The 11,420-nt window shown below is 41.9% G+C and overlaps 2 protein-coding genes across 2 annotated transcripts in view; both read right to left on the bottom strand.

Annotated features, from left to right (window-relative positions):
* Positions 1 to 719: 719 nt before the first annotated feature.
* LOC116104793 (coagulation factor XI-like) lies at positions 720 to 6,946 on the bottom strand. The gene is made up of 8 exons (XM_031391241.1): positions 6,940 to 6,946; positions 6,437 to 6,812; positions 6,247 to 6,353; positions 4,507 to 4,666; positions 3,420 to 3,595; positions 2,424 to 2,519; positions 1,776 to 1,915; positions 720 to 1,158 (listed from the first exon to the last, which is right to left on the bottom strand). Exons 1-8 carry the CDS (start codon positions 6,944 to 6,946, stop codon positions 997 to 999), a joined length of 1,224 nt encoding a protein of 407 aa, XP_031247101.1. The 3' UTR covers positions 720 to 996.
* Positions 6,947 to 9,603: 2,657 nt separating this feature from the next.
* The window catches only part of F11 (coagulation factor XI), a 14,692-nt gene continuing 12,875 nt past the window's right edge, over positions 9,604 to 11,420 (bottom strand). The window contains exons 4-5 of the mRNA XM_031342856.1: positions 10,883 to 10,989; positions 9,604 to 9,837 (exon numbers count right to left, since the gene is read on the bottom strand). Of these exons, the coding sequence (XP_031198716.1) occupies positions 9,674 to 9,837; positions 10,883 to 10,989 (271 nt within the window). The 3' untranslated portion in view covers positions 9,604 to 9,673. The remainder of the gene's footprint in view (positions 9,838 to 10,882; positions 10,990 to 11,420) is intronic.

Genomic DNA, 11,420 nt, shown 5'->3' on the forward strand with positions numbered 1-11,420 from the left:
CACACACACATACACAAACCTAACAGACTTCTCAAAACCCATCACTGAATTGGGTCAGTCTTCCTTTACACAGGAGTGGGATTCATGTAAGTAGAGAAGAAAAGATTCTTGTAAATGGACATTTTGGGCTCTTGTCTGCATTTTTTCTGGTTTTGATTTTGCACTTAAGAACCCTTTCTATGGTTTCCTCCGCCTTTCTGATCTCTTGGTGCCAGCTAGGGCTGTCTCCAGCCTGTGGTGCTATCTGGAAAGGAGTGGGAGTTTAGGGAGTGGGATGTCTCTGGAAGAAGGAAATAATTGACACTGTATTCTTTTTTTGTTTGTTTTGTTTTTGTTTTCTCTGTATAGCCCTGGCTGTCCTGGAACTCACTCTGTAGACCAGGCTGGCCTCAAACTCAGAAATCCACCTGCCTCTGCCTCCCAAGTGCTGGGACTAAAGGCATGCGCCACCATGCCCGACAGTGTATTCTTGAAGGACCATTCTTGTCCCCAGTACTTTCCTGTTTCCATTTGCTTCCTGGCTACCACGAGCTGAGCAAACTCCTTCTCCATGGCTTCCTATGGCCATATTGCCCTGCCTCGCCTCAGGCTAAAGCAATGGAGCCAGCCAACCAGATCATAGGCTGAAACCTCAGGAAAGGTGGGCAAAAGAAGTTTTCCTGTCATGAACTGCTTGAGGTATTTGTCACGGAGACTAAAAAGGCAAACGGCACCCTTACTTGATACTTCCCTCGTTTATCCGCTGTGTTTTTATTTGTAAAATCTCCTGTGCTGTATTTGTTTCCTTGAGTAGTAGCTGGATGCAGAAAATAACCTGTGATTCTCACAGATCAGGAATTCTGAAAGTAATAGTTTTCCTTCAGGGTGTTCTTCCATCAAGCTCCTTCAGTTGGTTACAGCAGAAGATACAGTATCCCAGTGCCCTTATCAGAGACATCGAGCTCGCTTTTATGGAACAATCTTCCAGGGCCACGAAGTGATGCCTGTTGAACTCTTTCATACTGTTTGAGTTTTCTCCAAAATCCAGTCCACATACTTGACCACGTTGGTGTAGACCCCCGGCCTCTCCTTCTGACCGCAGCCTTCACCCCAGCTTGTGATGCCCACCAAGTGCCAGACCCCATTGTGTTTGCAGGACAGGGGCCCTCCAGAATCTCCCTGTCAAGGGGGGCAGACAAAAACACACATGCCCGGAATCACTAAAGGCATTTCCTGAATTAAATAAGTATTGTTCACAACAATTTTACCTAATATTCTGACCCTCTCACAAGCATTTAAACATCTAATTGCTTTCCTTTATTCAGCTTTTTTTCCTATTGTACAGTTTAGTTTCCCTGAAACAAATCCACCCAGTGTTCTGCTTGTGATGGCTAATCTGAGTTGTCACACACCTGGGAAGAGAGAACTTCAGCTGAGGGACTCCCTCCACCCCCCAGCAGCTTGGCGTGTGGGCAGGTCTGTGGGGAGTTTTTTCCACTGCTAATTGTTAAATACATTGTTACAAAAGAAAAGTAGCTAAACACATGCCAGTAAGGAGAGCTGTCCTGGGTCTCTGCTGCAGTTCCTGCCTCAACGTCCCTACCTTGACTTTCTGCTATGGTGGACTGTGTAGCCTGTAAGCTAAATAAACCCTTTCCTTCCCTGAGTTGTTTGGTCAGTGTTTTATCACAGCAACAGAAAGCACACCAGGACACTGCTCGGTGGTAGAGCGGTTTGTACAAACGCATTAAGCACTTGTTTCATTCTGACATAATCACTGCGTCAGACAGTCTCACCTTGCATGTATCCTTCCCTCCTTCTTTGGAGCCCGCACAGATCATCTTGTTGGTTATTTTATGCCTTCTGTATCTTGTCTGACATTCTTCACTTGACACCAATGGTACCTTGGCTTTCTGGAGAGAACTTTGTACCTCATCTGAAAAAGGTCATATTAATGTTTTACTGGAATAATTATTATATGTGTATGTATAATATATTAAAAAGCCAAAATTTTACATAAAAAAGTTAGGAGGAAAAATTACTAAGCTTGATTCATAGATCATTTTTTCTAAGTATGGAGTAAAAGGAAGACATTGTTTCTACTATGGTGTATATAATTTTATTAATGTTATTAAGTTCAAAATTAATTGTGACACTAAGTAGAATTTCTTTTCAGACAAAATAATTAGAAACCAGGCTAGAACTTTTACACAGAGTGTCAAGTCTCATACTAAAAGTCTCCAGTTAAAAAGGTCTTTAGAGGGGTTTAATCATATTTAACGTTTCTGATCAGATGTATTGATCATTGTTATCAATCTTCCTGTAATTGAGTAGTGTTATTTTATCCACATTTTGGCCACATGACTAGTTAGAAAGCAGAGGCAACGGTTAAACTCTGTTCTTTGATTTCAGCATAAAGCAGAGATAGAAGCATGGTTTGTTACCTCTTAATCCTGTGTATCCCCATCCAGTCACCCAGCATTCTGTGTGCACTACGTTTCTATCTCCTTTGGAAGGCAGGCATATTGGCCGCTGAAAATCTAATTTTGAAAAATCGCAGTTTAGTCATCAGAAGCAGCTACGGTTCGGATCTGAGGTGTCTCCCCAAATGCCCATGCTTGAATACTCCATCCCAGTCACTGCTTAGACACTGCTTAGAGATAATGGGGAGCGGGGCCTAAGGAAGGAAGTGACGTCATTGAGGGTGGGCCTTGAAGGGGCTGTTAGGAGCCCAGCTCCTTCCTCTCTGCTTTCCCGCATCCAGGAGGTGACCATTTGCTCCTCTGCACATTTCTTACCAAGGGCTCCAAAGCAGTGGAGGCCCCCAACTGCAGGCGGAAGCCTCTAACGTCATGAGAGCCCATATTACCTTTCTTTCTTACAAGGTGGCTACACCGGGCATTTTGTCCCAGTGGTGAAAAGCTGCGTGAAGCAGAAAGCAAATCATTTGCCCCAGAAAGCGTTGTTATTTCACCTGACATTAATCATGCTTTCTTTATGATATTCATGTTGTCTTTTTCTCCTGTATTTCATGTCTCGTGTTCAGTGTTGTATATAAAATATCCCAAGCAGAAGCGACAAGAGAAGGGTAAGCCATGCCTCCTTACACCAACTTTCATTTTTAACAAGGTTTAATGTTCTGTAGCATTTGCTTAACCATGCTGGCAAACCCTTTGCTACTAAAGCAAAATGTCAATCATTTTCTTATTGCTCCTGTATTTTGTAAAATGATATCATTCTATGTACCTGAAGAAGCCTGAAGGCAGGTCTCACCATCTGCATTCTCAATGTGAGATCTAGTATTCTAAGGCAAATTGTCTCAACAGAGTGAGACCATCTTTCCAGACCTTCCTTGTCCGGCTGTTGATTGGGCCCCATAGATGAGACTGTGAGTTTCCTAAGGTGAATGTTTTATCTAGGTCACCTAAAACTCTATATACCTGTGTAATTCATGGCTGGTTCCAGCTTTAACAGGGCAATATCATACCCACTTTCTGCCATCGTATATTGATCATGAATTATCATTTCTTGAACCCGGAAGAAAGCAGTACCTTCATTTATTTCAGATTGATTTACAATGCCACCATAGACACGCAGATGTTTAGGTGTCTCTATCCTAAAGAACAGAGTGGGAAAAAAAAAAGATCTATCACTGGCAATTTCAACTGTTTCTACCTTTAGGTGGTAAAAAAGTGATCTTATTCTCAAAAAAAACTATATAGCCACATATTTCCTCTGCAATGAAAGCCCTGGATTAGTACTTGCACTTATATTGAGCACATTAAAAAAAGGGTCTTCGAATTCCCCAGCACATTCACAAGCTCAGGAAATGTTGGCTATTAGTCTCAATCTTGTCTTGGACAGAATTTAAAAAGAAACCACTGAGACTTTCTGTGTTTCTTCATACGTGCTTGTATAGGGGACTAATGACCTCAGCGTAGCGTTGAGTTACAAGTACGTGCATTCATGCATGGGGAAACAAATGAACACAACAATATACATGTAAACCTGTGGCTGGAAGCAAGAGAGACACTAAAAGTAGCTCAGAAAAGTTTTGTTCAACCAAATTTCCTCGAAATACACACTTCCCCTGCTAAGATGCTTACATTTAGCCAATACTGAAAAGCAATGTAAGTGTGGGGTCCAGTTTGATGATGTGTACTGAACTCTATGCATTCGGAGCCAGAGAAAGAGAATTGGGGACTTGGATTCAAAGAGCTTGAAATTGTGAGCTTCATTCTGGCCCTGCGCACCAGCGCCAGGAACCAGCAGGAAGCCATTGGAAATAATTTGCATTTGAATGAAAACGCCTTGGTGTGCAATCAGCTCTGCTCCTGCACCTGTTCTTCTGTGGCCACAGGATGAGTACTGGTCTCTTCTACACCATCATCTCTGCCCACACAGAGAGAATTAACTTAGTAAACAGGATGGTTTATATTTTCAAAGTGTTTATTTACTATTATGATAGTCCCAGATTTCACCTATGCTTGATGACAGTGACCCCAGGCGAACAGCAATAATCCTCACCCAGAGAAACAATGAGCCGCTGTCAGTATCCACTGGTCTCCAATGATGGAGCCTCCACACAGGTGGCCCTGGCTGGTGTGCAGGGTCACCTGCCATGGCCACTCACCGTGAACAGACGCAGCACCTCCGACCACCCTAGGCTTGATTTTGGTTGTGCACACTACAACAGAGAGAGTGGGGTTAGCTGTTACCTAGGCTTCACTGTCCCCGGCCCTTCTGTGAAGGGAGAAATCCCTCGGAAGACTTTCAAATCTATCAGCAGCAAGGTAATGTTGAGAAAGTTAATAGGGTGAGCAGTAACGAGGTCATGTCAGTAACTCCAATGATAGCGTTCTACCTTGGTGTCTGCTCTATTAGCTTAAACAGAATGCTGAAAACTTACAGTGCTCAACTTTGCATTGGGGATGAAGAAATACTTCTTTTAGTGGCATCTCTAGGTGTCTTCAGAAAGTCAAGTTATATTAGAGGCCAACAACAGAATAAATAGGAAAAACAACTCGGTTAGTTGTCCTCTCTTACATAAAGGTATTGTGTAGCCCAATACTGTGCAGTGTAACTACTTCTCTATTTCTGCATCAGAAAGCATACAGATTTATTACCCTCCATAATTTCTCCTCTATCAGTCTACAGCTGATCCATTCTGTCACCTCCACAGGCCAGATTCTATAAATTCAACAGAGACAAACATAATGAAGGGAGAAGCAGGTGAGAAATGTAATCTTCAGTGTATCAAGGTGCCTGTTCTGGACCCCAGTTTTTAAAGCATGCTCACATCACTTAACAGCCTTTTGGAATTGCCCCTTCTACTACTAAGAACTAGAATTAAGACCACACTTGTTTTCAACATTCCTTCTTATTAGGTAAATTTATCATGGGCAAAACACAGAATGTATGAACTATAACTTAATTAATTTTCTTAAGAAGCATGGGTCACCCAGCGATTGCCATCAAACCTCTGAATTCTAGGAAGGTGTGTTTTCTTGTTAGGGCACTACAATTGTTGGGACAAAACATCTGAATGTGTTACAGATCAGGTCCTGCGAAGTTAAGGACGGAGTCACCTTCTAGAATAGCAAACGATCTGACTCAAAAGGTTTTGTACTTCTGAAACTTTCACACAGAGTAATTAGTGTCACACCGTGTTCATTAAAACTCAGCTACATCACAATTTACAGGTCATCTTAACACTAGACATAATATATATTAACATTGTATATGTTATTATATACTGTATACCATAACATATAATAATTATATTTCACTGAAAGATCAAGTGGGAAGAAAATGAATAATTTATTTAATAGGCTGGTTGATAGTTTAACCTCTAAGAATTAAAACAAAACAATTTTAAAAAATCCATTGATCTTGAAAACAAAAATTGGACCTTTGGGTCTGTCTCTTCAAGAAATACTACTTGAAATGATATAAATAAGTATACGTACATATATACATGTATATATGTGTGTATATATTCATTTTAATGGGAAACCTCTAAATTTGTTTACTTACAAATTATCTCTCTCTTCCATGTCTATTTTGTTGTCATTTTTGATACAGGATTTTGCTATTTAATCCAACCTGGCATTAAACTTCTGATTCTCCTACCTCGGCCTCCTGAGTGCTGAGCATATACACACATATATATGCTTATGCTGCCCTCCGTGGTTGTTATAGATTAGCCTCGTATCAATACATTATGTTGACTATTCCCTTTCAGTTGTATTTTTTTCAAGTACTCACCATTATCCATTTTGCACAGCCGCAGTGAGTATCCCGAGATGCCTCCCCTCCCATGAAGTATTCTAGTTGGGGATCCATTTGAAGAAAGCTTTAAGTAACATCTGCCCCTATGGTTGAAAACAAAACCCTGTAAGCAAAATGCATTCTACAAAGAGATGCTCCAAGAGCACCCACCTAACGCTTGCCTTACTTCCTCTCATTGCAAGATCCTCGAGGTGGATAATAGGTAAAGAACTGGCAGCGGGCAGCATCGGTGCACATTTTCTGGCAGGTTTCTCGACCTTTCACATCGACGATGTCCAGTTCTTCTCCCAAGAAGTCAGTGTCGTTGTAAAAGGACGGATGACAGAATACTAGACAACAAAGAACCAGCCAGGTTTGAAGTGTGTAGCCTTCCCAGTCCCCCAGTGCCTCGGGACTGCGGAGCACAGGGAGAGGGAAAGCCTTCCTGTTTACCTGGGACACTGTGCCTGCAGTGTTGGAGACTGAATCCAGAAAGGGCGTGGCTCTTTGTAATGCGAGTGCCTGGTAATCCACTTGCAGATGTTTTAAGGAGACAAAGATGTCTAAAGGACCAAAGGGAGTATATGAACAAATCGTGTAAAATACACCCAAGAGAAAGACCACTTGTTACACTAAGTATGGAAAGTAAAGATAACTCAGAGAAGCATTTAAGAGCAACCTTATCCTAACGCCGCATCTTGAATCACCAAGTTACGTTCCATAAATTGAATTGTCACTAAGAACTTTTCAGAACACTTTTGAACCTTGCCTATTGTCAGTGGTCCCAGTCTTCCCTCGCTGTTGATACTGTCCCTTTCAGCAATTCAAATCTATCTCAAAGAGTCCAGAAGCCTCCTGCTATTTAAAGCTCCCCTTAGCTGGATTGTGTAGCACATTTTTATTGGCTGTTTTTAAAAGAGACAAAATGACCCTTAATAGCAACTTCTTACCTCTGAGATTCTTTTGGCCATGCTTGGGAAAAGAATGTGAAAAACAAACAAGTGGGGTGATGCGTGCAAATGCGACGACAGACAAAAGCGTCTGGGGCCAGCACACTGTCAATGTTAAGGTCTGCAAGCACCGTGTTCGGGAAAATGTCCCGAATACAAGCTGTACAAGGGAAAAAAACTGTTAGGAAGACAGGGCCTCCAGCAACAGCACAGACATTCCAGAAAGTATTTGTAAGTTGTACTACAAACAGGAAGTTCATCTGAAGACCTTTAATTTTGTTCTTATTGTTGTTGTTTATAAAAAACAAATTTAAAATTTAAGAAGAAATGCTTTCCAGGACACAATGAACCATATCACAAGAAGATACTGAAAGGTTACTGGATTCACTTCACGAGTGAACATTAGCTGCTTTTAAACTTAAACCCATTGTACACACCCTCTCCATCATGGTGCCAGTATCTCATCGAGAAGAAAAAAAATGATAGTTACCCAAGTTCGAGAGTCCACAGGACTTCAGTGAAAATCCAGAAACCACATTGTTGAGCTTCGTTATTGAGGTTGGCGTCCCAGTTTGGGTGTACTTCAAAAGACAAATTTTACTGAATAAAAACAAACACGGAAAAATGTTCTTCTTTCCAAGTATATAAAAGCACGAGAGGATACGCAGTTACCGTCCGCAGCGGGGAAATGACTGTAATACCAGAGGAATGGCCCGGAAGAGTGTTCACCTGCAGAGCTAGTTGGCCACTTGAGTCCTGGCAGCTCTTCTAACCACAGGGTGGCCCTGCAGACTCAGGAGCAATGCTATCTCATCAGTGAGTGGACAACACAGGACCTGATGTGGTGTGAGGTGACTGTGTGAAGGGGTTCATTTTAGCCCTCCAAATAGCCTTTAGCATAAGACCTGGGAACATTTCCTTGGCCTGCAGTTCCCATTCGGTGTAGTCTAAGACATAAAATTTGTCCACTGAGGAGAGGTAAAGAGAGCCATAGAAGGGTACTTCCCATTTTTTATTAATCATTTAAAAACACATCTTTAATGCCTCCTTTCCCATTTGTTTCTTTTTCAGAATTATGGGAAGCAAAGTAGGAATAGTCAATGATAAAATCCAACTATCATATAACTGTTTGATTACTGTGCAAATCTAGATAATGTCAAAGATTCCTAAATCTAAAAATGAACCTTGGGAGATGGAGAGATGTCTCTTCTGGCCTATATAGTTATCTGCTCATGCCTAAACACACAGGCACACACATACATAAACACACACATACCTACACACACACATACACACACACATAAAATGAAAATGTTTTTAAAAGAACAAGTCATATACTCTTCTAATAAAAATTTAAATCTGAAAATGCAGAGTTAGTCATTCACTCTCATTAGTCATATATTTTTATGTAACAGATTTCTTCCTGGGAGGATTCAAAATCCCACATCAAACAGGATAAAAGTTTGCACATTGGTTTCAATTACTTCTTCTTACAGAACCATACATCTAAGTCGATAGAGAAACAAACTTTAAGTTTTGATTATTTCTAGATCAGGACATTTGTTAGACTGGGAAGAGCATTGCCAATCAAACCAGAGCTCTCAGAACCACAAATGTAAACATGTAATGCCTTTTGAAGTTAGTTAGGATATAGGGTAAGCATATGTATGCTTTATAACAGGGTCACTGAAACACAGGAACTGTGAGGCTGCACTGTGTGTATTGTATATGGTGTGTGGGGTTTGTGGGGGTATGTGGGTATGCAAGTGTGAGTAAGAAGTCCAAGGGAGGATGTTAGAGTTCCTGGCCTATTACCTCCCTGCCTTTTCCCCTCCAGTCAGGATCTCGAATTAAGCCTGGAGCTAAAGAGGATGGCCTGGTCAGGCATCAATGGGAGGAGAGGCCCTTGGTCCTGTGAAGTTGGATGCCCCAGTGTAGGGATATGCTAGGGCAGTGAGGCAGGAGTGGGTAGGTGGGTTGGGGTACACCTTCAGAGAAGCAGAGGGGATGGGATAGGGGCTTTTTGGAAGGGGGAACAGGGAAAGGGGATAACATTTGAAATGAAAATAAAGAAAATATCTAATTAAAAAATCTAATTAAAAAAAAACCTGTTCCCTGTGTCCCCTCATCCTCTGCCCATGCCCCAAGCACTGGGGTTACAGGCATGCCCAGCCACAGCTGGTTTTTTAGCATGCATGCTGGTATCCAAACTCAGGGTCCCCATGCACTGCATAAACAAGCAGTGCGTTTATGCATAGAGCCATCTTCCAGTTCTGAAATTTGAATATGACTTAAATGCATGTTAATTAGACAAGCAATGACCTTTTTATGGCAAAACAGGGATGGCTGTTATGCAAATATCTTGGAGTTGAAAAATTTTAGGCTTCAAGTTGATGAAAATACCTAATGAACCAGAACCAGTGGCTTTCTTCCCCCGGGCAGGCTTCTCTCCAGGGGCTCGGACTCTGGCTCACTCACCGATGGTCCACACTGGGAAAATGCCCTGTTGCGTATGTGAAAAACTGGCAATGGGCATCATGTGTGCATCTCTCCTGGCATTCTCGAGCATTCTTCACAACAGAACTGTTATAGTTCATGCCCTTCATGTCTAGGTTCACGTACACATCTTTGCTACAAGCTGGAAATAAAGGCAGAGAATCTAGGCGTCACCAGAAGTGAGGCGCAACTGCAGTATTCTGCCTTGGCGGCTGGCCCTCTCTGTAAACTGTTCGCTTCTCGCCCACTCTCTCATGTAAGTCCTTTGTTTTGTTTCACTGGGCGTAATTCCCACTTCCACTAGGAGGCATTACACAGAAGCCAATGTGCGTCTTATACTGGAACCGCTTTAAGCTTGTACATTTGAAACTGGAGAGATGGCTCAGAGATAAAAACCACTGGTTGCTCTTCCAGAGGACCTGGGTCCAATTCCTAGCCTACAGCTCACAACTGTCTGTAACTCCAGTTCCCGGGGATCAGACACGCTCCCACAGACACAGACACATGGAGGCAGAACACCAATGCGTATAAAATAAACAATATTTAAAAAAAAAATAGAAAGCTTGTGAATTTGCCTTTTGACTTTCTGACCTCGTGCCTAAACTGTACTGACCAACTGGTTCACTCCTTAACTTACTGTGTAGTTCTACTATTAAAACATGTATCTCTTCAGTCTACATTTTCTCCTTTTGATTTGAATTAGCATTTATAATAAGGGCTTTCGTGTGCAATAATAACTGAGATTGGGCTGGAGAGACGGCTCAGTGGTTAAGAACACTGGCTGCTCTTCCGGAGGCCCTGCGTTCAAATCCCAGCAACCACTCGGTGGCTCACAACCACCTGTAATAAGATCTGACGCCCTCTTCTGGGGTGTCTGAAGATAGCTACAGTGTGCTTACATATAATAAACAAACAAATAAATCTAAAAAAAAAAAAAAAGAACTGAGGTGGTGACATGCCTAAAATGTTAGTGAGTGACAGTGTGCTTATGGGGTGGGGTGGGGGAGGAGAGCAAAGAGGAAAACCATGCCCTCTACATAGGAAGACGGTTCCTTAGTGGGAAGTTTAGTTCTAGGTGGTAGCATTTTATTTTATAGCCACAAGCCGTATCTGAAACGATTACATATATATAGTATAGTGTATATAGTATACTGCTAGTACTTATTGTATTTGATAAGAACTCTTACCACTTAGTTGCTGGGGGCATTGCTTGAAGGAATATCCAGAAACTGCTCCTGTCATGTTTACCATTGGCAATGTTTCTGTGAAACTGTCCTTCAGGATGCAGGCAAACCTGTTCTTTTTAAAAAAATAATAAAATAAAATAAAATAAAAATAACATTATTCAGGGGAAATTCATGCTTTCAAAGAGTGGATCGTAAGGTCATCGAGAAGGAGCCAAACGACTGGGTTTCCTGCCAAAACAAATATTTACTTAGCAAGATTTGACTTTGGTTTTGATTACAACATCCCTACATCTAAAAGAACACCTCTGACCCTCCTTTCCAACAGAACGCGGACAGGAGTGTGTGGACTCTGGCCTATTGCTACATGTTGCTTAAAATCTACCATTTTTTTTGTATTGTCCTTGAGATAGAAATGATTTTCTATTTTTTACATGGCTACATTTTAAACTCTCCCTCTCTCTCTCTCCCTCTCTCTCTCTCTCTCCCTCTCCCTCCCTCCCTCCCCTCCTCCTTCCCCCCTCCCTTCCTCCCTCCCTCC

The sequence above is a fragment of the Mastomys coucha genome, unplaced genomic scaffold (assembly GCF_008632895.1).
Source record: "Mastomys coucha isolate ucsf_1 unplaced genomic scaffold, UCSF_Mcou_1 pScaffold22, whole genome shotgun sequence".
Taxonomy (NCBI): Eukaryota; Metazoa; Chordata; class Mammalia; order Rodentia; family Muridae; genus Mastomys; species Mastomys coucha.